Consider the following 26,495-nt stretch of genomic DNA (forward strand, 5'->3'; position numbering starts at 1 on the left):
TCGTCTTGCTGGCTGTCACGAAGTGCCCGGCCCTGCTCAGAGCACTGAATAAAAGCATCTCCCCTGACTCCGGTGAGGGGGCTGTCCTTTGGGCGACGTTTGTGAGAGGCAAGTGCCTCATTCCCCACCCCAACCTGAATAAACAATTCTGTGGGGGCAGCGTCCTGAAGCTAGCTATCCCCCAGGACAGGAGCTCCACAAAGCCTTGCCATTTGAGCTCCTAGAAACAAGGACACTCAGAGGTCCTGCTGCCTGTTTCATTGCCGGATCAGGCTCAGTGCCTGCCTCACACCTCGATGGCTCCAGAGTTTAATTTTTTAATTGGACAGGTAACCGAGGCCACCAAGGTGACGCTGGGACCTCAGTGGAGTGGAAGGGAGGCAGTGGACATTGTTTTGAAGCTGTCTGCCTGGCAAACACTGCTTCTACGTGGGTTGCGGGCTGTAGATCAATAATAAAAACGCGCCAGCAAACTGCCTAATGATTTTATTCACTTAATGCTTGAATAAGCATCAATGAATCAAATAATTAAAGAGGCTGGTGATGATGAATTTGTTATAATGGAACTCTATTCAGCAGCCCGCAGGAAACAGGACCTGCCCTCCTCTCTCCCTTCCTGGAGCCACCTCCGCTCCCCACTCGCCAGGTGAGGCCCCCCGGCCCTCCGCCCCCGCCCCGCCGCGGCGCCGACCCCGGAGCGCCGGCCGACTGGGCATGCTCGCCGGCGCCGGGCGGCCAGCGGGAAGCGGGCTCGGCCGGCCCCGCGCCTCTACCTGAGCCGAGCCCGCCCCCGGCGCACCGGCCCGGGCGGGCACCTGGCGGGCGCTGCGGACACAGCAGGGGGAGGAGACGCCGCGCGGGGCGGGCGCCGCGGGACCGCGCTTGGCGTTCTTGAGCCGCAGCCGAACTTTTCTCCACAAAGTCCCACATTTGGGGGCCGAAGGAGCGGGGCGGGGAGGGGAGAGCGGAGTTCCTGGAAGGAGCTGCCGCCGCGGCTCCACAACATGGCCTCCTCCACCTCCTCCTCTCCAGCTGGCGCCGAGGGCACCCCTCCTGCGCAGGTGAGCGCCGCGCCGCCCCCCCTACCTGTGGCTTCCTTCCCGGCGGGGGCGCGCGGGTATCGCGGGGCGCCGGAGGCCCGGGGCGGGGTGGGTGCCGGGAGCCGGGGGGCGCTGCCTGGAGCCCTGCCCTCCCGGGGGTGTCGGGCGGCCCCGGCCGGGCCAGCAGAGGAGACCCGGTCCCTGCCGGGCGCCGGACTCCGGCTGCGCCCTGGGCAGAGGCGGGAGCCGGAGCTGGTCATCTGCCTGAACGCGCGAGCATCCCGAGGAGGGCGGGAGGGCCCAAGGATTTGGGGCTCTGCTTCAAAACATTTGACTAGAAGAAAAGCGCGGCCCGGAGCTCGGGACACCCTCACCTCTGTCTCCCGTCTTTGGGCTTCTGTGTTCTTGGCTCTCTTCTCCAACTCCATGCCAGGCTGACCCTTCCTAAGGACAAGACCGAAGTAGGCTGCACTTTTGGCGGGGAGGAATGCAATCACCTGCTTGTGAAAGTTACCTTCAGAGTTAGGCTTTTTTTTTTTTTTTCTCCTTTTCTGAAGGTGAGTCGGGATACTTCATTTAATCTAGTAAGAATACAACATATACTTTAAAGATTGGGACATAGAAAAAGTGCAGACTAATGAGAATGTGGTGCAGTATCAGGGAGTGGCTTGCGGTGGGTTTACCTTCTCCCCTAATCTTTGAGAGCCTTCTGTTGGCGTGCATATAAAACACCCATGAAGTAAAAAGCGGGTGCGTGATGTGAAAGACCGCAGCTTGAAGATGTCTGCTTCCTCCCACCGTACACCCCAGAAGATTGCTCCCTTTAAGCCAAGAGGCGTTTAGTAGCAATTTTGCAGCTGCCACAGTGTGTGTAATAGACGATAATTGGTTTAAAGCACTCCCGTGCTTGCATGTGCATAGAATGTACAGTAGTGGACTCAGAAACAGTAGTTGACCTTGGGGAGGGACCTGGGAAACGGGTGGGAGGAGGACTTACTTTCACATACCGTTTGGGACTTTTCTTTTTAAAACCGTGTGCGCACATTACCTATTAAAAAAAAAAAGAGAGAAATACTGCCTTTCCAAAAAAAATGAGGCACCTTTGCATAGGCTTCCGTGAAACCTGTAACTCTCCTAGCCCCATCAACACTTTCCTTCAGTTGTCATCTCTAAAAATCCTCAGGGATTCAAGGGGAAGTCTTCAAAAGAAGATTCACACCTTGACAAAGTCCTTTGGTGGTTTTTATTGATTCTACCTTGATTCTGAGTTTTCAGTTTGCTGCTTTGAGAATAAAACTGGCTTGTCTAATTTTGGAAGAGGCCGCTTTCTGGTAAAAGTCCGGTCAGGAGACAGCCTCGGGGTCTACCAGAACTTAGTCCAGGAGCGTAGGCCAATGTACGTGGGCTCTAGTAGGTGGACTAGGGGGTGACAGTCAAGAGTGGACATGGTTTGCTGTAATAGCAGTTCAGGCGTCTTCCTAATCTGCTGACCTGGGCTCAAATGGATGCATTAATAAGGAAGCAAATTTTCAATTTTGAAAGTGAATGTAAAATTAAAACCACAGCTCTGAAACAAAAAGTGAAATAAAGCAATCCATTGAAAATCTTCAACCCAGCTACTCATATCTAGAGGACTGATTTCTTTCAGTTCTCAAATCAGTGGAAGATAAATAAGTGAGTTGTGAATCTGGACTGTAGTTAGATGGTTATTTATGATGAACTGTTTATGGTGGTTCTCAGTGTTGTTTCTGTTAAAGCATAAATATCTGTTTTGTAATCTACACAGTGATGTGTGAGGCTCCATAGCAGAGAATGTGGCCCAGCGTCCTTCAGACAATATAAAGACCAGTGGTGTGTTTTGGAATCCAAGGAAACACTGTGGATTCTGAATTTGTTTGCATTTTTGTGGTGGTGGTTACATTAGGGCTGTGGTTTTCTTTTATTCAGTACTTCAGTTTTTTGCCCCCTTTTACAGCATTAATGCATTGAGCAAGTGAGTCTGCCTAATTCTAGAATAATATTTTGGTAATTGAAAATATTATAATTGTTTGGGACTCTGGTTGTTCTTAGGTTGATTTCCAATTAATAACATCTGTATTTAAAAATTGTCAATTTTTAATGCATGACATATTTGTACACTTTTGTAGAATTTGTTACTGTAGTTATAGGAAATCATAATCCAAATTGGTGATTATGTGAAATTCTAGCTTATATAAGTGATTTTTACTTTTTTGAATAAACACCTGAAATTGATGAGACCCACTACCTGACATTTTTACATAAGAATGGTTCTGAGTTAATGAATTTTAATTGGACTATTTAGCCTTGCTACAATGTTTCTAACTTATTATGTCCACCCTTCTGGAAAGATCACGGTTACCAGTGATCTAATCAGATCTAAAGTAATCTTTACCTGTATGTATTGACTGGACTGTTGTTCACCTAACTCTACCCTTGTATCTTGCAAATGTAAATGCCAGTGAGATGTTGGGTTAATACTAAGGTACCTGGAACAGTGGGTTTGTTTGATTGTGATTCTTCATTTTCATCCTATGTCAATATGTGAAAAGAGCTTAAAATTTTTAATTGCCTTCTATTCATGATATAATTTAAAAACTTATTTTAATATTGTGTACTTCCTATTAGATGTATTTTTAAATACTGAAGGCACAACTGTGGTTAGTTATAGATTGAAAGTTCTATAAAAGATAAGTATAGTATCTGTTCGGATATTTTTTCCTGATTGGACCCTAAAGGATGTGATAAAATCTTCAAAATCTATAGTCATAGTTGAAATACTCCCTGGACACTTATCCTGGCATTTTTGAAAGTGGACAAACTGTATCTTCCAATGGATTCATCTGTTCAAAAGGCCATAGATTTTTCTAGGAACCAATCAGGTCCCTATTTGACCATGGGAGTGAGATCAGTGGCACCAGAATAGAACCAATTCTTTGATGTTTTATGGAAATTTCTCCTGAATTTCCTCTCATGCGAAGGTTGTCTCTAGATTAATTAGTGTGTATCTTATGTTGGATGGGAAGAAAGCAATCACATGTAACATAAAAGTTATATGTTTAAAAAAAAAAGTTATATGTTTTCAGAACTGACTAGAAAAAAGTGGTATTTTTCACAGAATAAACTGTCTTTAGTACTTGACAATTTATATTAATAAATAAAGATTAAGTGAAATAGCACTTAGAGTTAAAGAATTTTAAAATATGAAATAAATTATTTTGGTAGTTCTTTCATCAGATGATGCTTAATTACTGCTATTTGCAGATAAGATTAAGAAAATGGGAATATTGAAAAATTGACCCTAACATACATTTTGTTTTCTGGGCAGTGCATGAGTATTTGGACCTAGCCTGAAAGAGGAAAGGGGCAGAATTGAAGTTAACTTAAATGCCATTGTAGGGTAAAGAACTGTGTGTTACTGACTTGGAAAGGCTGTTTCCCAAAGTGTTTTAAAGATAACTACAATGATTCATTAGTAGCTATTTTGTAGCTCCAGCTTCTAACTCCATTTTTGCGCTGTGCAGCTCCCTTGGGTAATGCCATGACTTAATGCCAGGGATCTGCATACAGGTGTGGGGCTTCTCTGGACCCTCTTTTTTCCTTCATGTCATGACATTTTATATGGAACCTGCCAAAAAGCAGCTCTGTGACTTCAGCTTTGCTCTTTAACATCAAACACAGGGCTTGACACAGAGTAGGCCTTCAGTTAGTAATTGAATGAATGAGAGAATAAATATCGAGAGGAATCTGGCATTCAGATTAAGGGGCAGCGTTAACCATATGAACAATACTTTGTATTCCTGTCGTGTGAAAGGCCCTCTCAGGTACACAGAGTCTTGGTTTTTACTCCCAAGAAGTTCATAATCCAAATTACTTTGAGTTTACATAGTGGAAGCTTCACAGAGCCAGCCCCAGAAAAATTTCCATGCCTTGGTCTTTGGTATCATTTAATCAGTGTCTCATGTCTAGTTTGACCTTTAATGTTTGATCAAGAAGGGAAAATGTAGATAAAGGCACCTAAGAATTGAAGGAGAGATGCATGAGGAAATTGACTTATACTTCCTAGGACTGAAAAGTGCCACAGAAAGGAAACATGAATAGAAGCCATGGAGAACTGTCTGGAAAGGTGATCTAATTTATTCTTGTTCACAGTGGCCTAATATTCACAGTGTGGATAGACCATAATTTATTTTGTAATTTCCCTTTTAATAAACATTTACCTTCTTTCTAGTTTTTTTGGCCCCTGCAGGCAATACTGCAAGTAAATATCCTTATTCATAGTTTAATTGGATAGAGAAGACATGTGCATTTTTTAATAATAACAGCCTTGATTTCTTGTATCTCTCATGCTATATACTTCAAAGCAAACCATAGGATATAGGAATCATTACCCCTTCTTGTTTTATACACAAAGGAACTGAGGCTCCGGAGGGCTGTGCAAGTTGTGGTTGGTAAGGGCTGAAACTGGATTGGAACCTTTGTCTGCTTGAGTAATGGATGGAACGATTATGGTGAAATCAGGCCAGGTATGGAGTCTGCATTCTCCAACTAACTTTAACACTATAACGTCTGAATCTTATCACCTCTCCGGTGTCAGTTTCTTCACTGGAAAAAGGAGAGGGTTGGAATAAACTGTTTCTAGGGTTTATTCCGGGTAAAATAGTCTAAATGCTAAAAGAGAGGTAGAGGTAGTTGGTAATAAAGCAATACATTTCCTTGTTTCTCAGAAGCATTCCACCCCCCCTCATATTTTGGCATTCCTGATGTTAGGATAATTTTACAGAGGCTGGGAACTTTTAAGTTTATTTTGTATTGTTTATTTTCAGTGCTTTATTTTCCTCTAAAATCTGGTTTTAAAGAAATTGTGCTTCTTGCAATTCATGACATCTTAGAGAATAAGGAATTTATTAGTTCAAAAGGAAAAGTAGCAAGAGGAAACCTCAGTGAGTTTGGGCTGATAACTGAACACTCACCAGAAGCAAGGAGTTAGAATGGGGCTGAAGAGGTGGGACACTTCCCTTAGTACGAGGAGAGCAGTGGGATATCCGCTTGGCCTCTGTGGGTCCTCTGGGTTTTCTTTCTTTTCTCCTCCTCTTCCTCCTCCCCCTTTTCTTCCTCCTCCTCCCACTCCCTCTCCTCCTTTTTAAAATTTGAGATGTGATCAATGGTATACTGGTAAACCGGCTCTCAAAACCAAACCAAACCAAACCAAACAGCCCTGATTTATAGCATTTGCCTGTTTCTGTAGGGGAAGTATGAGTTTTGGTGATCAATTCCAAAGTGATCGAGGGTGGTAGGGTTTTCCCCACTTTTCCCCACCCCAGCAAGCAGTGCTCTGACACCAGCAGGGTGTCCTGCCATTCAGCTCAATTCTGACACTCTCTACCCCGAGATAGCATGAGATAGTTTAAGGGCTTAGTTCCACAAGGCTGCCCCCCAGCCCCCTGGCCAGCTTACAATGCAAGTCACAAGCCCAGGTTATCACTTGTGCTTCTGACCAATTGGCTATAGATTAGAGGTTCCAGTGGCCCCTTCTTCGGCTTGATTAAGTTGCTAGAGCAGCTCACAGAACTCAGAGAAACATTTTACTTACTAGATTACTGGTTTATTATAAAAGGATAAAACTTAGGAACAGCCAGATGGAAAAGGTGCAGAGGGCAAAGTCTGTGAAAAGGGCTTGGAGCTTCCATGCCCTCCCTGAGCACACCATTCTCCCTGTATCGCCAACCTGGAAGCTTTGCTAACCCCCTCCTTTTAGGATTTTATGGAGGCCTCATTACACAGGCATGATTAATTAAATCCTTGGCCATTGGTGATTGATTCAATTTCCACTCCCTTTCCCCTTTCCCCCTTCCCCCTCCTAGAGGTGAGAGGGTGGGGTGATTTGGGACTGAAAGTTCCAAGGCTCTAATCACATGGTTGGCTCCGCTGGCAACCAGCCCCCATTCCTTAGGAGCTTTCTGAAAGTCACCTCATTAACATAACAAGACACCTTTATTGCTTTCATCACTTCGGAAATCCCAAGGGTTTTGTGCCAGGAACAGGTCGAAGACCAAATATATATATATATATTTTGAAAAAAAATTAGAAAGTTTTAAAAAATTAAAAAATTTTAATTTTTTTTATTGAACTGGATTTCTTATCATAGATCACAATATCACTAAATACATCCATCATGGCTGATTTCAAGCTGCCCATGGGAGGTGAACAAGGAGTGGAGAAGAGGTATAGAGTTCGCCCTCTAGCTAGTCCCAGCACACCACTTACACACAGTGAAATGCACTGAATTTTTTTAGTTAAATGCGTAACCTGTTTATCCAAAATATATTTGACACTTACTGGATGTCAGGCACACATGGGGGAAGTGTGGGTAAATAAGAACTAATTTTTACTCTCCAGAATGTCATAGATAAGTAGACTGTTATAATGAACTTTAAGTAAAGAAAGGACTCTTGTACTGAGAATGGTTGATCAAGTCTCTTTTCCACTGAGAACAAAATAAATACCAAATAGTTCCTGAGATACCTGGATTAGAAAGAGAGAACTGAGGTCTGTAACTGGATTATTAGATGTTAGAAGGGTGAAATGGGATTTTTAAGGCCCCTTTTTTAGAGGTCAAGTTAAGCATAATATTTCTTACCCCTGAATATTAGTTGCTGTGTGTGCAAGTTTATTAATCACCTTTATTGAGCTATAATTTATATACAATAAAATTTGCCGAATTTAAGTCTACTCTTGTACCAATTCTTCAAACATTATACCTCATACTCTATTATGACAGAATATTTGTTATCCTAAGAAGTTCACTTGTTTTCTTCCCAACATAAGCTTCCAACCCTCTGGGCAGGCACTGTTTTGATTTTTTCACCATAGATTCATTTTACCTGTGTGTATTTTTTCTGTGCCTTACTTCTTTCCCTTAGCATAATGTTTCTGATACTTATCCGTGCTGTTGTAGGTATTAGTAGGTTATTCCTTTTTGTTGCTGAGTAATATTTCATCGTATGAATATACCACAGATTGTGCATCCATCCATCAGACATTTGAATTGTTTTCAGCTTTGGCTATTCTGAATAAAGCTGCTATGAACGTTTTTAGATAGATTTTTTTTGTTGTTGTTGACATATTCCCCCACTCCCACTTTGTGTGTTTATGTGTGTGAGATTAAATACCAGGAGTAAAATTGTAGAATCAAAATATAGTATATACTTAGCTGTGCAAGAAGAAGACGTCTTTAGAGAATGATCTCAGATCAGATGGGAGGGAAAGGGAAAATACACAGCAGAACTGTTCCTTTGGAATGTACTTAATCTGAGAATTTTGGAACAAGTGTTTTAACTATGGATAAAATGTGGATATTGAAAAAAATTGATGTTAGTAAGAGTCTACAGGCTTATAAAAGAAGGTATAAAAACTGTTAACAGCTTTATTGATATATAATTTATATACACAGAATTCACTCATTTGAAGTGTATAATTCAATGGCTTTTAGTATATTTACTAAAATGTTTCCAGAGTTGGAAGACCATCAATCACCACAATCTAATTTTAGAATACTCTGTTACTCTCAGAGGAGTCCTAATTTACAGTACAAAGCCATGAGTTTGGAGTTAGGAAGAGCTGTGTTTTAGTCTGAGTTTTACTAGTTAGCAGTGTGTGACCATGGTCAGCTGAACCTCAGTTTCCACACCTTTGAAAGTAGAAACGAGGCCGCCTCCTTTATAGTATTTTTATAAGGATTTTAAATAATACACGCAAAGCACTTGGTACATAGTAAATATTAAATAAATGGTAGTGTTTATTGTTGAACTGTGCCTGCATTTTTGTAATTTCTGTGGCATTTTGTTCATATCCTATAGCTCCTACAAATCTGTCCCTGCTAAAGGTATCTTTGAGCATGTCTTGTAAGAGGATATGGAGTGGAAAGAGGAAGCCGGGACTTTAGAATAACATACTGGAGTTTTCTGGTTCTACCATTTAATTGGGTAAATCACTTAACTGTGTCTGTTTCCTTACATGAAGAACTAGAGGGAAAACGTCCACCTTGTAGGACTGTTCTAAGTGTTTGAGGAAATGCACGTGACATGTTGATCTGGTAGGTGCTTACTAAATAGGAGCTGTTCTTCTGTGATACCAGAAGCTCCCAACTTTGAAGTAATTACATCTTAGAATAAAATTTATGTACAAAATTCAAGGCATAGATGGAAACTTTGCTCATGAACTATGTGCATATTTGCTGCACATGTTTTTGTATTTTACTGTTAGTAAAGTGACAGTTACATGGTCCTTAATAAAAGTAAATGTATGAGTGGGTAAATAAAGAAGAAAAAAATATTTTCCTTCTTCTGTTTCAGTCTCCCTTAATATTTAGGTATCCAAGAGAAAGTTTTTTTCTAAGGTTCAAATTATTCACTCATGTTCTCTAATTCGGCAGGCGTGTGTGTGTGTGTGTGTGTGTGTGTGTGTGTGTGTGTATGGGTGAGCGAGGGCAGGATAATTAGAAATTACCATAAGAACAAAAATTAGAGTAGAAATTACAACAATGATTGCTTACCTTTATAAACAACTTATATATTTATAAGAGTACTCTCATGTTACTTCTTTACATTTGTGTCTCATAACAACTGTATCAGGCAATTGGAGTAAATAGTCTAATTTTTGTGGAAAGACAAACAAAGTTCAGGGGTCGACTCATTCATGGTCCTCATGGAGCTAATAAGTGGCAAAGCCGAGTGAGGGAAGGGGGCTATAAGTAGGAAACCTTGTGCGTTGCTGGTGGAAGCACAGTCTCAGGCAGCTGTTCTGGAAAGCAGTCCTGGCGTTACTTAAGCAAATTAACTAGTTATTTACTCTATGACCCAGCAATTTCATTCCTACAGATGGACACTAGAATGTGTCCCATAGGCCCCCAAGAGGACATGAGCAAGGTTATTCACTGCTGTGTTATTAGTGGGGGGAGGGAGGGGGTGGGAGGTAACTGGTGACCATTGCTGGGAGAGGGGAAAGGCAGAATGACTTGTCATGGAGTTGTCTGCAACCATTAGAAGCAACAGATTAGATAACCAAAAGCAGCATGAATGGATCTGAAGAATATAGTGCTTAGTGAAAAATGTAAGAGTGTGAGGTATATTTTTTGTTTATGTGAATTAAAAATTCATAAGCACCGCACAGTATACATCATGCTTATGTAAAGTACTCAGTAAGCACATTAGAATGGCTGCCTGAGGGGCCCAGTGCATAGGAGTGGGCTATGGAAATAAAAAGGAATACATAAGTAAAGAAAATGATGATAATGTGCCATGAACCAGTAAGTATGGCTGATTCAACCTGCTGAATGGTGATGTTAAAAACAGAACAACACATTGTTAAGTGATATAGTTTGAATACCTTTTATGTGATAAACTTGGTTACCACTAGGATTAACTGAAGAGATCTTGTTATCTTTATACATGGGACGAATGTTCCAAGTGAAATTAAATTTGGATTGGTTTCTAAAGTTTCAAGTAAAATTTTGCATGGAGAGCAACATCTTTTTCTTTTTAAGAGATTTACAATATTGTATAACATAAAATTAAATGCCTTTAAAATTTTCTCTTTTGGATAATAGAGACCGATGTGTCATAAAGTGCAATCAGTTTTTACAGAATTAGGATATAATATAGTGCTAAATATTTAGTTCTAAAATGATACTCAAATTTTAGTTTTCCAAGTTAAGTTTGAGGTGTAATAGATCACCCTTCCTCTTTTTTTGGCGTAAAATAATGCAGATTTATTATGGTGCAGTTCTGGAGAGCAGAAGTCCAAAATGAGCTGGCAGGACTTTATTCCATCTAGGGACAAAAGGAAAGAATACTTATCTTTATTATTTCCAGCTTCTAGAGCCCCTCTTCTAGGCAACCTTCCTAGACGTCTGCAGATTTGACACTATCTTCTATAGTGTTGCAGCACTTCATGTACTTTTGGAGGTCATGGCACTTATCACATTTTGTTGAAATTATTTATTTACCGTGTCTTCCCTAACTAACTAAACAACTTAGAGGGCATGCTTACCCCTTCCCTCCCCATTTTCGTGTCTGCCTTCCCTCATCTAGGATCTAGCACATCCAATACTCAGTTTATGACTATTGAACAAAATTGGCCGTTGGACATATTTGCCAACATGGTCTCCTATGAGACAGTTTTGAGGTTACTTTAACTTTCAAAAATCTTCAAAAGATATTCATATTTAAGTCGGGTGTAGATATATGATGTGATTTTAGAAACGTGTCAGAAATCTGGAAGAGTGTGCATATATGATAGTATGTAATAATTTTTTTTATCTTTTGGAAGGTTTGACCTTGCACCTATTTTCTGCTAAATAGCATAGTATATAGTATTTGGATTTTATAGTAGCTGTGTGCCTTGGGCAAGTGAAATTAACTTCTCAGAGATCTGTTTCCTCATCTTTTGATGGAGGTGCAGATCTCATAGGGTTGTTGAGGGAATTAAATGAGATCCTCCGTGGAAAGCACTTAGCATAGTGCCTGGCTCACAGTTACTGTCTTTTGGGCATCTACCAATAATACTGAGTTTACTGTGTGTACGTAGTATCTGTGATAATTTATGCTAATAGTATGCATTCCTACAGTTTATTATCCTAGTAAGGAAGGGACTGTTCTCATAAATTCTCTTTTGTAAAGGAACATTACATTCTTTTGCTTAAACTTCCTCCTCTTCTCTCTTCCTCTTACCATAAAATTACCAAATTTTTCCTTTAAAGTGATTTAAAAAATAGAGATTATTGACATAATCTGTTTATAGTAAAATTAAACAAGCCTCTGTCCTTGCTGATGATAGGTGGCACCTAAAGTCTGTGAAGAGCCCAAAGATCTCATGTGTAAAGCAAAAAACACCATTGTCTGCTTCTTATAGCCCCCAATCCAATGCTATATGCTTTTGATTGATTTGTAAAATTTATAACCCAGTAGTATAGCAAACGGCAACAACAGTCAGAAGAAAGATTAGGAGAAAATACTTATAGTAATGTGACAAGATATTTTATGTCTAGTATACAAAGAACTCTTAGACATTGTGAAGAAAAGGATGAAGTACCAAAAGGAAAATTTATCTACTGTGAAAGTAGACTCTCAAAGAAGAAGAAGACATCTGGCCAATAAATGTGTGAAAGATGTTAAATTTACAAGTCATAAGAGATTAAAATGACTCATTGCTATTTGGTAGCACTTTATTTATTAGATTGACAAAAAAATCCTCTTTCGGTTGTTGAAGATACGGATTCTTCCAAATGTTGATGGTTTGAGTGTCAGTTGTACAGTTTTGTTTTGTTTTGTTTTTTGGGTGGCAAATTAAGCACACTATTTATCTATTAAAATAGAACAAAACATACTTAACTTTTTGCTCCAGCAACCAGTTTTGTGAATCTCTGCTGTAGAAGTTAAAGCATCAGTATGTAAGGACATATTTACAGGGATGTGTCTTACAGTGTTTGTAAAGCAAAAACACTGGAAACAAACTAAATTTACCTTGATGGGACTGATTGAATGTATGAATGTATTATGGTTTTCTATTATATGGGAATATGATTAGGATAATTTAATAAGGAGTTAGAGCTACACATTGTAACCTTTTGTGTATAGCATAATCCAGTTTTGAAAACAAAAAGAAAATCATAGTATTTGTCTGAGCATAGGTGGTTGATGGATTTGACTACCTCAGGGGAATGGAGTTTTGAGGGGCAGGCGAAATCACTGATTTTCCTTTTGCTTGATAAAATGAGCATATATTTTGTAATAAAAAGTTCAATAAAGCAAAACAAAATCAAGGAAAGAAAAATTTAAGTCTAAGGAAAAAGAAAGCCTTGTTCCCTTGGATATCTTTTACTTGCTTGAATTTTTATACTGTCATTTATTGTACATTTGGCATTACAAGTGTTTCTTATTCATCTAGTCACAGAATCCGACTCTAAAATGTCTTGGTATCTGTACTTGTGGATGTTTTCTCAGGGCTAATTAAGATTTTTTGTCCCTGTGCACAGGCCTACTGTATAGACATTACATTTAAAGCTGAGCTGGAGCTATATGGAATTTTTGCTTGGATTTTGGTAGCATAATCATATTTTTACAGGGTGGAATTAAAAATGCTTACTTTCCCCTCTGTTTCATGCCCAAAACTGAAGTAGCTGTATCTTCATCCTTTTTATTTCTAGGTAAGTAATGTCCTTGCCTCATTGGCTCCTCTTTTTAAATTATTACTTTGCCTTTTATTAAAGTTTAAATTTTTAAAATCACTTTCTTTTTTATTGTAAGAGCAAATGTTCATTCCTGAAAAATCAGAAACATAGTCAAGTAAATACCAACAAGCCCAACTCCCTTTCCTCCCAAGCCAAAAATCATGCAAATCGTGCTCATGTGATATCAGTCTCTCAATCCCTGGGTAACTTTCTTTCAAACTATTCATTGCAAATATTTTCTGCAGAGCAGTAATGAAAGATGAATGGTTTTAAGTATCAGATTGTGTTGTAAGGAATAATTATGTTCCTTGAAAGTGTTGTTTTCTTTTGATGATCAATTGGGCGCAGGTGTGGAATAACACCGCAGAAAGGCTTATGAAAGCGAAAGAAACTTATTTCATCCTTGAGTCCTAGAAGAGTTGAGCTCAGCATGGCATGCAGAGGGGCGGATATGGGAAGAGTTCCAAGAGGTCAGGGTGAAGTACACAGGCCAAAGGCATGAGGGGATTCCACTGGTGTGTTTGAATGTCACTAGGTCACAGTTAAGGGTGGGCAAGAAGGGGAACCTGTGGCTGGGATCAGCCTTATCACAAGATGTGCCTGGTCACCTAGGTGGGTTATTCACAGCCTGTTTGTGAGGATGGTGAGGTGTCAGGAAAATAAGAAGTTTTAAAAGTTTGCAATACACAGACATCTGAATTTCCATCCCTAGAGCTTATTGACTTGTATCTTACTTTTCTTATCTGGAAAACAGGCATAAGAAATAGTACCATAGAGTTGTTGCAAGCACTAAATTGCAAAGCTCTGAGCTTGGTTCACAGTAAGCTCCTTTTATTGCTATGTTTAAAAGTTTCATGTATATTGATTATTGTTTTTATTATGTAAGTAGTACATGTTCAGTACAGAGACATCAGTCATTATGCTTCTGAACCCTTTTATGATATGGCACATTGGGGGCCTAAGGACCAGGCTGCTTTCCAGATGAAGGTGGTGCTGTGGGGCTGTGGCCACACTAAGCTCTTTTTCATTGACTAAAGACCAAGGGATCGTAATTCCTCACACCCAGAACCCATGTAGGGTTTATAATGTTGCCAGAAGAAGAATATGCACAAAGGATTTAGACATTTTTATGTCCCTTTATTTTTCTGCATACAGACAAATCTCCCTTCAGATGACAGGTTATACCAATTTATGCCTCCACAAAGCGTACAAGAGGGTCTGCTTTCTGAACTTCCCACAAGACAGTGTCATTACTTCTTTACCTTTGCCAATATGAATGGTGAAAAGTGACCCCACGTTGTTTTACTCTGTGGTCATAATTTTTTGATCAGTGTAACAGTAAAATATGGGAAGCCAGCTTTAAGAAAAGATCCTCAAGGGATAAAGTGTGGCGGCACCAATACCTGACAGCCTTATAAATCACCGGCTGAATAAGAAGCTATGCTTGGGATCTCTTTAGACTTGTCCTGGGAGTTCAGCTGCTCACATTACAGCATCACACCTAGTGCTTCTGGTAAGTTGTGTAACCTGTTATTAAATTAAGATTCAACACAGAAATCTTCATTCTGAAATTTTTCCCCTTTAGTATTGACAAATGTGAAATTGTGAGACCATGGAGGACAATCTATGACTTGAGTGACAGGTTGAGATTTATTTTCCTGGCTAGAGATCCAAGGAATTTCCTCCTTACGAGGTTTGAAATTTTCTTCCTTAGCAATATTTAATCACGTAATTTACTATGGCAGTACAAAGTTTGTTCCTTCAAATGCTTGCTTTATTTATGAGTATCTATACTTGGATTGCAGCCATCACTTTTTTCACAGTTTTTTTTTTTGTTTGTTTGTTTCCCCTTAAGATACGGCAAGAAAATTATTAAAAAAAAAAAAAAGGAAATTCAATATTTATCATGACATTTTCTAACTTTCTTGGATTTTGGTGTTAAAATTTTTATGGGATACAGTATTAATGATTCTTGATAAAGGGCTGATTTTTATGGCGTATTCATGTCTTGTAATAGGTACATAAAACTTGAATACATGAATATGTACTATATGTAACAGTAGTGTATGTTTCTTCAGAGGAAAATATGACATTTCTAACTCACCATCCAAGGTAAGTTACCTAATGTTGGAGCTAGACTTATTTTAATTTGTACATACACTTTTCCATTATTTCTTGTACCAGGAACAGTCTTTTGTTAAGGAATAGAGCCAAGCTAATTTGGTCAACATGGTCCTCAGATTTCATTCCTGTGATCTTCAGATCAGAACCTTAATGTCTTTTGATCAAAAGATATTGTGAAATTTTGGATTAAAAAAAAAACACAGAAGGTAACTTCATGAAAATGAATATCATAATATCCATGCTAGAGCAGAGTTGTAAATATACAAAACTACATTTAAGAATGCATTTCGTAAATTGTCAACATAGATCTTTAATTGTAGTGTCTGAAATAACTTTCATTTTGGCTTTAGAAAGAATAGAAAGTCCCCAGAATTTATTCTCTTGCCATTACCCAAACACACCCACTCCTTGTCTCTGTGCTTTTTTCCAACCATTCTCTTTGTGTATTCTTCCACCCTTATCTACCTGGGAAAGATTTCTTGTACTCTAAGCCCAGCCTCTGAGTGTCACCTCTTTTGAAAAAGGTTCTTGAGTATGTGTCTCTGTCTCTACCACCACCAGGTGTGTGTGTGTGTGTGTTTCAAAGTTTGCATGCCTTTATGCATTGTACCTTTAATTTATCTGACACTGACACACGTCTTTGTGCCAGGCACTCTGCTAGGACTGGATATACAATGGCAAATAAAACACTGTTTGTGCTCTCAAGTATATATATACGCATATATTTTTTAAATTAAGAGACTTTCTTTTTCTGAAGCAGTTTTAGGTTTACAGAAGAATTGAATAGAAAGTACAGAGACGTCTCATATACCACCCTCTCCCCAAACCCTGCACCCATTTTCTCCTGTTACTAACATCTTGCATTTGCATGGTGTATTTGTCATGATTGATGAATAAATCTTGATACATTATTATTAACTAAAACCCATAGTTTACATTAGTGATCACTTTTTGTGTTGCACAGTTCTGTGGGTTTTGACAATTGTATAATGACTGTATCCTCCATTGCAGTATCATACAAAAAAAAATCTCCTGTGCTCCACTTAGTTATCTTTCTCCCCTCCCCAAACTCCCGGCAACCACTGATCTTTCTACTGTCTATAATTTTACTTTTCCAGAATGTCATATAGTTGGAATCACATAGTATGTAGTCTTTGCAAATTGACTTCTTTCACTTAGGAATATGCATTTAAAGTTCCTCCATGTCTTTTTGTGACTTGATAGCTCATTTCTTTTTAGTGCTGAATAATATTCCATTGTATGGCTGTACTGTGGTTTATTTATCTGTTCACCTACTGAAGAACACCTTGGCTGCTTCCAAGTTTTGGCAGTTATAAATAAAGCTGTTATAAACATTCATGTGTAGGTTTTGTGTAGACACAGTTTTTAACTTATTTAAGTAAATACCAAGGAGCACAATAGCTGGATTATAAGACTGCATTTAGCTTTATAAGAAGCTACTGTTTTCCAAAGTGATTCTACCATTTTGCACTCCCACCAGCAGTGTATGAGACTTGCTGTCTGTCCACATCCTTGTCAGCACCTGGTGTTGATAGTGTTTTGGATTTTAGCTATTCTAACATGTGTGATGGTTTCTCACTGTTGTTTTAATTATCAGTTCCCTTATGGGATATGATGATCATCTTTTCATATGCTTCTTTGCCATCTGTATACCTTCTTTGGTGAAGTGCCTGTTCAGGTCCTTTACCCACTTTTTAAATGGATTGTTTCTTTGCTTATTGTTTAGTTTTAAGAGTTTTTTTGCATAATTTGGATACAAGTCCTTTATTAGATTTATTCTTTGCATGTATTTTCTCTAAGTCTGTGGCCTGTCCTTTCATTCACTCGCCTTCAGTGAGTTGTAATCTTTTAGCAATAGTAACATCAAAGATCACTGATCACATATCACCATAACAAATACAATAATAATAAAAATGTTTGAAATATTGCAAGAATTATCAAAATGTGACTCAGAGACATGAAGTGAGCAAATGCTGTTGGAAAAATGGTGCTGATAGACTTGCTTGATGCACGGTTGCCACAAACCTTCATTTTTGTAAAAAACACAATATCTACAAAGCATAATAAAGTGAAATGCAATAAAATGAAGTATGCCTGTGTTTTTTGTTTCAAATTCCAGTTGTTCACCGCTGGTGTATAGAGTGGTGAAAGGAGGCATCCTTGCCTTGCTTGTGATCTTGAGAAAGCATCTGATTTCTGATTAAGAATGATGTTAACTGTAAGTTTTTTGTAGATGTTTTAAAATCAAGTTTAGGAAGTTCCCCTCTGTTCTTAGTTTGGAACTTAGTTTGCTGAGAGTTTTTATCATGAATGAGTTTTGTCTATTGTCAATTTTTTTTTTTTTTGCATCTATCGATAAGATCATATATATCATTTTTCTTCTTTAGCTAGTTGATGTCATAGGTCTCATTAATTAATTTTCAAATGCTGAACCAGCCTTCAATACCTGCAGTAGATCTCACTTGGTTGAGATGAATAATTATTTTGATATACATTGCTGGACTAGAGTTGCTCAAACTTTGGCAAGAGTTGTTGTATCTGTGTTCATGAGAGATACTGATTTGTAGTTTCCCTTTCTTGTAATGTCTTCGTCTGGTTTTGGTATTGGGATGATGCTGGCCTCATAGAATTAGTTAAGAAAAATAGAAGTTAAGTCCCTCTGCTTATATTTTCTGGAAGAGATTTTAGAAAATTGATATCATTTCTTTCTCAAATGTTTGGTAGATGTCAAGTAAACAATTCTGAAAGGTTGTTAATTGCTTCTGTTTGTGAAGATTATTAATTATTGATTCAATTTCTTTAATAGCTATAGGCCTATTCAGATGACTTCTATCTTCCTGTGTGAGTTTTGGTAGATTTTGAGGTATCTTTCAACAAATTGATCCATTCTATCCAGGTTTTCAAGTTTGTAGGCCTACAACTGTTCATAATGTGCTTTTGTTACCCTTTTGATGTCCATGGGCTATATGGTGATGCTCCTTTTTCATTTATGGTATTAGTAATTTGTGTCTCCTTTTTCACTGGTTAGCATGACTAGAGCTCTAGTGATCTTTTCAAAGACATAGCTTTTAGTTTGTTGATTTTTCTCTACTAATATCCTGTTTTCAATTTCATTGATTTCTGCTCTTTTATTATTTCTTTTCTTCTGCTTGCTTTAGACTTATATTGTTGTTATATCTAGTTTCTTAAGATAGAAGCTTAGGTTATTGATTTTTAGATCTTCTTTTTAATATATGCCTATAATACGATAAAATTCTACTTCATGATGTAAGTTTTGATATGTTGCATTTTCATTTAGTACAATATATTTTAAATTTCCCATGAGGTTTCTTCTTTGATTTATGGGTTATTTAGGTGTGTGTTGTTTAATCTCTGTTTTGAGATTTTTCAGCTCTCTTTCTGTTGTTGATTTCTAGTTTAATTCCATTCTGATCTAATTCTGATTTAATTCCAGAGCATACTTTGTATAACTTCCATCATCTAAATTTGTTAAGTTGTCTTTTATGGCTCAACTTGTGTTCAGTCTTGGTGAATGTTCTATGTGAGCTTGAAAAGGATGTGTATTCTGTTGTTGTTGGATGAAGTTTTCTATAAATGGCAATTAGATACAATTGTTTAATGGTACTGTTTAGTTCAACTGTGTCCTTACTGATTTTTTTTTTGCTGGATCTGTCAGTTACTAACAAAAGGGTATTGAATAATAGTGGACTCATCTGCTTTTCCTTGTCATTCTAGCAGGTTTTGCTTCACATAGTTTGACATTCCATTATTAGACACATACACGTTAATGATTGTTATGCCTTTTTGGAATATTAACCTTTTTTTTTAAATGGAGGTACTGGGGATTGAACCCAGGGCCTTGTGCATTGCTAAGCATGTGCTCATCCATTGAGCTCTACCCACCCCCTGAAATATTATCCTTTTTAATCATCATATAATTGCCCCTTTGCTGCTAATATTTGTTCTTGCTTTGAAGTTGGCTTTTCTGAAATTAATATTGCTACACCAGCTTTTTAAAGATTTATGTTGACATGGTATGTCTTTCTCCATCCTTCTACTTTTTCTGTATGTCTTTATAGCTAAGGTCGGATTCTTATAGACAATGTATATATTGGGTCTTCTTTTTTTAATGCATTCTGACAGTGTCTTTTAATTTGTGTATTGAGACCACTCATGTTTAAAGTGATTATTTAAAAGCTGGGTTAGTATCTACCATATTTTTAATTGTTTTCTATTTGTTGCCCTGCTTGTTTCTTTTTTTGTTTTCCACTGATTTTTCTTTTTTTTTTCCCTTTTTTTTTCCTTCTTTGGTTTTAATTGAGCATTTTATATGATGATTCCATTTTCTCTCTTCTTTTAGCATATAATTTATACTTCTTTTAAAAACCTTTTTACCAATTGCTGTAGAGTTTGTAATATCAATTTACAACTAATCCAAGTCCACTTCAAATGCTACCATCTATACACAAGTAATGCAAGTAATTTATAATAAAGTATTTCCAATTTCCCCCTCTCATACCTTATAACATTATTGTCATTAACTTCACTTATCCATAAGCTGTAATTACTGAGTACGTTGTTGCTATTATTACTGAACAAGAGTTGTTATTGAACATACTCTTATCTGTTAGATAAGTTAAGAATAAGAAAAATAAAAGATTTTATTTTACCTTAATTTATTCCTTCTCTGACACTCTTCCTTTCTTATTGAAGATCCAGGCTTCTGTCCTATATCATTTTTCTTCTCTCTGAAGAATTCTTTTAACATTTCTTCCAAGGCAGATCTCCAGACAACAGATTTCCTTAACTTTTGTTTGCCTGAGAAGATCTTTATTCCTTATTCTTATTGAGGAATAATTTCATTGGATACAAGTTTTAGGTTGTTAGGTTTTTTTTCTTTTAGTATTTCCTGCCACTCTCTTCTTGCTTTCATGGTTTCTGAAGAGAAAGTGATGTAATTCTATTCTTGTTCCTCTTTAGGTCAGATGTATCCTCTGGCTTCTGTCAAGATTTTTCTCTTTGTCTTTGATTTTCTGCAGTTTGAACATGCTATATCCAGGTGTAGAGTTCTTGGTATATATCATGCTTGGTATTCACTGAGCTTCTTGGAACTGTGATTTGGTGTCTGTCATTAATTTTTGAAAATTCTCAGCCATTACTTCTTCAAATATGTCCTTTCTCTCCTCCTTCTCCTTCTGGCATTACCATTATGCATATGTTACACCTCTTGTGATTGTCCCGCAGTTTTTGAATATTCTGTTCAATTTTTTTCATTCTTTTCTCTCCTTGCATTTTAAATTAAGAAGTTTCTACTGACATCTTCAAATGCACTGACTCTATTTCACCATGTCCAGTCTACTGATGAGCTCATCAAAGGCATTCTTCGTTTATTATAGTTATTTTGATTTCTGACATTTCCTCTTGAATCTTTTTAAGAGTTTTCATGTCTCTTCACACATTACCCATCCATTCTTGTATGCTGTTCACTTTTTCTATTAGAGTCCTTAGTACATTCATCAGTTTGAAATTCCTGGCCTAATAATTCTAACACTTCTGTCATATCTGAGACTGGTTCTGATGCTTACTCTGTGTCTTCAAACTGTGGGTTTTATTTTTCCTTTTTGTATTCCTTGTAATGTTTTTTGATAGCTAGATATGATGTATCAGTTAGAGGAATTTATAAATAGGACCTTATTGTGAGGCTCTGTGTTTATCCTGCTGGAAATTAGGCTTTGTTTATTGTTTGCTGTGTCTGTGGTGTCATGGGCTGCTGTTTCCTCTAGTGTCATTGTATTTGTCTGCCCTGTTGTCTTTGAGTTTCCCTAGAGAATCTTTTTTTAAAAGGGTCTAAAGCTTTCCGTTTTCAGTCAGCTATAACCTCCTGTTATCACACAGGAGCCAGATTGATTAGTTCTCAGTCTTTTAGTGAGACTGTTTTCCTAAGCTGTGACCTTCAGATTATTTCTCAGCCTTTCTTTTCCCTCTTAAGTGACACTGGAAGTCCAGGGTGTGTTGGAGTTGGATATTTCCTTTCCCCCAGGTAGGTTAGACTTCCATAAAACCTAAATCAGTTAGGCTCTGAAAGTAAATTAGCTCTATGATACAAGCTTGCTGGGCTTTGCAGTCCCATGGGGTCTGTCTTTGGTCGAAGCAGTGGGTGTGGTCCATAACAAACTGCCTTAATGCATTAAGGGTGAGAATGGTAGGACTGAACAGATAAACTAAGATACCAGGATGACTTTTGGTTAGTCTGTTCTTAGCATGACCAATTTATCAGATGAAGAATTATACAAGACTTAGTTTGCAGAGTGATCTTTAAGTATCAAATTGACTCTTTTCAAGAGTTTATATGTTATCTGAGAATGAAATCTTTAGCCTCAGCAGCTGGATGTAACTCAGTATTGATGAATAGATTTTAGGGAATGGTTTAAATTTTAAAAAGTATTTTATTCTGGTCATGTGACCCAGGACCATAACTGAGGTGTGAATCTGACTATTCTTTGCCTAGATTAGGAGTACTAGAAGGTAAAAGTAAGCATGTGAGTTTGGAGCCATTCGATAAGGTTCTCAGGTTTGTGGTTATCTTGTTCAGCTCCACCTTTCCTCGCTGTACAGAGTTTGGGTTACTACTTTGCAAATGGACAATTTTAGTGCAGGGTCCCCCAAGTGATTGTCTTGGTTACTGTTTTCCTGGCCTCTCTTGGTCTCCTTGAATGTAGTTTTTCCTGTCTTGTGTGCTTTCCAAGGAAAAGGAAGGAAAATAATTATTTAGATATTTAAATTCCTAAATTCAGTTGACAAGGGTGATTTTAAAAATAATAGCTTATTGAAATTTGTTACATTCCTTCTCTCTCCTTTTTTTTTTTTTTTTTTTTTTGTTAGAATAAGACATTTATTGAGAGTCTTCTGTGTGCCAGCTGTGGTTTTAAGATCACTAATTGTATTAACTCATCTGATTTTACAGCATTGCTATGAGATGGGTGTAATTGCTGATCCCATTTTATGGATGAGGTGATTGAAGATTAGAGCATTGGATTAAGGTCACAGAGACATTAAGAGGCAGAACCCCATGTCAGTCCCAGGCACTCTGGCTCTGATCCCAGAGCCCATGACTTTTTGCTAGATCCACGTACCACCTTATTTATGTAAGTATTATTCTTTAAGTCAACTCACATTTTACGCATATAGATTAATTTTTTTCAGAAAGGAAATATCACTATTGTAAATTGAAGATCATTATGGCTTTTCTGAAGTAGAGAATAAACCTAAAGATTGTGATAAAAATAAAGCAATGTTACAGAATCCTAGGTAGATACTGAAGTTTGCTCTAGGCTTTGATCTAAGAACTGCTTTCCCCTTTTTAAAGGCAAGATTAGCACTTATTGCAGTGTTAGAGTCTCCAAACTTAAGTTTCTCCTTGATGTAATAAGAAGGATTCAGAGAATATTGAAAAGAGAATAATTTTCTCCCTAAGTGGTTTGGTACTTTTCAGCTCCTTTTCCTTCTGTTTTTTACTGACTTTGGGGAAACTACTCACCTGTTAAATTCATTTATGAAATGCAGCCGTGTATTGTTCATCACACATAAGAAGCCTCCAGTACAGTGGATTGGCACAGATGCTCACAAAGATTATTTAGTGAACGGTAGTTACAATTATTGTTAACATCCAGTCATTCTTTTATGCATAGGGACTGAGTTTTAAAAATAATTTGGTTAGGATTTATGCTTAGATTAACCTACCCTAAACGTCCTCACTTTTTTCTCCCTTGGATGCCACAATTTTCTTCTATGTATACAGCACATATCCCTACCTCCTCAGATAAGAAAAAAATAACAGACCTTAAATGCCCACATTTAAAAAACACTTACGTGTTCTTAAATGATCTGGCACTCCTCTTCACTGCTGACCCCGCCCCACCAGGAGTAAATGGGGCAGAGGGGAGAGGAGGTGTCTAGGGTGTAGATGTATGAGGTGTGGACTCTGCGGGAGCTGACCGTTTATGCTGCAGGTAAGACCCAGTAGTGCTCATGTTTACACTTCTTCCTTTTTTTTTTCTGATGATTAAACTAACATACATTCATTGTGGAAATGTGGAAAGTCCTGACAGTGTGGCCTAAATAAAAGTGATCCTGTCATTCAGAAGTGACCTGGCTGAACTGAGCACAGGCTTTCTTGGAGAGGAAATGTGTACTTGCTTTTCCCTCTTTCCACTGTTGCTTCACTCAGCCCCTTCCCCCTGCAGGCTCCCTCCCTCCAGAGTTGGTGATATGTGATTGTGAGCAGATTACTAACTCTATGCTGCATACTGTCTCTATACTGTAGCTTCCTCATCTATAAACCTGAGATAACTGTTTACCTTGGAGTGTTATTGTGAAGATTAAATGCGCAGATGCATAGAGAGCATTAAGAATAGTGTCAGAGACCCAGTAGGTTCTGCATCAGTGCTGGCTCTCGTTATAGTTGTGCTTCCACCAGGAAAGATGGGAGACCTGCCCTGGGTGCTGGTCCTTGTCTCTGACAGCAGAGTCCAGCTCTTGCCTCATCTTTCCCTTTTGAAATCCAACTCTTTCTTCAGAGCTTATCTCAAATGCAGTCTCCTCTGTGAGGTTCTGTTTTGACCAACCTTTCCCATAGATTTTGTTTTTCCCACCTTAGGCGTTTTACCTCTGGCATTCTGAAAACATGAAATACATTGAGTTTCAGTCCCCTTTTTGGTTTTGACGTAAAGAGGGTGTTTTTTGGTTTTTGTTTTTTTTTTTGTAGATAGGCTGGATTGTCAGGTACAGTAGCAGCAAAGGAACTTCTAAGACAGATGGAAATTATAGGTTATTGGAGTTTCAGACATGGGCGTGGTTTGGGTATCTTGGCAGAGTTAGAGCTAAATATGATAAAACTCCTGGGTTGGAGTTTATGACTGGGAAGGAAAACACCAAGAGCAAAAAGTACAAATTGCTAGGGGCTTTTTTTTTTTTAAACGCATGATATGCACAGAAATTATTCTGTCATCAACTTGAATATTTTAAATGGGCATTTTCAATTCTGTAATCATGTCTAAATTTAACAGAATTGTGTTTTGTTAAGTTTCAGGAAAACTTTCTAGGCTGGTCCAAGTCAGATGTCTGCAGTCCTGGCACATTCTAGTAATTACTGCAGCACTTTTGCTTGATGATTTTAGACTTAAATCACTTTAGCAAGTTTAGAATTGAGGCTTTTAATTTTACATAACCTGCCCCATACTGTGTATGTATTAATCCAAGGTAAGCAATCTCTTAAACCAACTGAAATGTGAAGACCTGCATTTTAAGGTGAATGGTTAAAATGTCCTCTTTTAAATGTAGGATTTCATATTGACTTTTTCTGTGAGAAAGGAGGGAAAAAACGATTGCATGGAGACTAAACAACGTGTTACTAAAAAACCAGTGGGGTCAACGATGAAATAAAAAAGGAAGTTAAAAAATACCTTGAGACATATTGACTTTTGAGGATTCAGATTTCAAAAAGTGAAATAATTTAATATAGCTTGCTAATAATTTTATATTAGAATCTCTGTAATCTAAAATTTAATTTTACATGATGTACATTATTCATACAATAATTCTTTTTTTTAAACTTTTTTTTTTTTGAGTTATAGTCATTTTACAATGTTGTGTCCATACTAGTAATTCTGACTAGAAGGTTAAGATGTTTTTATTTTGGCCAAGTGGCATTACATTAAATATTAATTGTGAACTCCTAGAATTTCCAGTGAAGAAATACTTACATATATGCACACATTTATATATTATTATTAGGTGTGAAACATACACAAGTATGTATATATGAACAAATGCACATGTATGTATACACATGCATTCACACTCAATTTATTTCTTGTTATAAATATTGTCTTTGTTTATATCACCTCAGCATTACAACAGTTTTAATTTGCTCTGGTTTCAAACATGTAGTCAAAGTATGTTTAAAATATTTCAGTGAGTATCAAGTACAAATTGGTTTACAGACCTGCACTTGTGGTGCTTTAGGTATTTATTACATGTTCTACAAGTTATTCCACTTAGTTTTGTTAATTAAGTCTAGTAAACTTGAATAATTTGTCCCCCAGAAACAAGGGCAGTAATGGTGGCAATCCTGGGAACAAACAAGTTCTAGGAAAAATGCATTTAGTATTCATGGACCCCTAAAATTTTATTAAGCTACACTCTGCAGTATGAGGGAGAGTAGAGCAATGTTCAAACTCCTGCAGCGTCGGATCATAAGAACCTCCAGCCGAAAACAAAACTGAGAAGATGCTAAGGATCCAAGTGATTGGCAGGCCTTGTGCTCCGTGGTAGCCCTGGGGTAGCTGTTCCCTGGGATAGATGTGCCTGTGCAGGGACCACTTGCTCCAAGGGATGCGTTAGTGTCCTTTCCTGTGTTGTGAGGAAATGCACGACTACTCACTGCCCCCCCCCCCCCAAATTAAAGTGCATTGACATCTGAGTGGAACGGTAACTGTCTGATGCAGCTGGATCCCCTCTTCCACTCATACTCATGTCACTGGATGACCTTGGTATTTCCTTTTTGTAGAGTTTCTTTGTTGAGAAAGGTCAGGAGGACAACGTTATTAAAATTCTTTAGATCTCTGTCAGTTCACTGCCATAATCTACTGCTTTTTCTGAGGTGATCTTTTCTTTTGACTTTTGGGATAAAGGCCTTGCACGTTCACAGCTCTCTGTTTCGGATACTTGTTTTTTGTGTAGTCACTCGGAACATCTCAGAATTTAGGCACATGCTGATGGCTGCTACTTATTCAGGCTAAGGAGTCAATCAGCATTGATTAAAATGAATTCTAGACCTGAGGTTTTTTATTTCAACTGGTATTACATTGAGATAGCGTAAAGAGAGAAACAAAACTAATACTGATGTGGAGAAGAATATTGTACTTGACATTTACCTGTCATGACTTTAAAGCTTCTTGGAGGCTTAACAGCATACTTTTTTACTTTGATTCCACCTCTACATTATTAGGCTTATACTTATTTGGTTATTTACTGTTAACTTTTGGAAAAGCAGTAAAGTATAG

At 37.9% G+C, this 26,495-nt stretch overlaps 1 protein-coding gene across 2 annotated transcripts in view; it reads left to right on the forward strand.

Annotated features, from left to right (window-relative positions):
* The first annotated feature begins 743 nt into the window (after nucleotides 1-743).
* ANK3 (ankyrin 3) overlaps nucleotides 744-26,495 on the forward strand; it is a 594,595-nt gene continuing 568,843 nt past the window's right edge. For both annotated transcript variants that reach the window (XM_064488140.1, XM_064488143.1), the window contains exon 1: nucleotides 744-1,061. In XM_064488140.1, coding sequence (XP_064344210.1) covers nucleotides 1,005-1,061 — 57 coding nt within the window. In that variant the 5' untranslated portion in view covers nucleotides 744-1,004. The remainder of the gene's footprint in view (nucleotides 1,062-26,495) is intronic.

This window comes from Camelus dromedarius, chromosome 8, assembly GCF_036321535.1.
Source record: "Camelus dromedarius isolate mCamDro1 chromosome 8, mCamDro1.pat, whole genome shotgun sequence".
NCBI classification, from domain to species: domain Eukaryota; kingdom Metazoa; phylum Chordata; class Mammalia; order Artiodactyla; family Camelidae; genus Camelus; species Camelus dromedarius.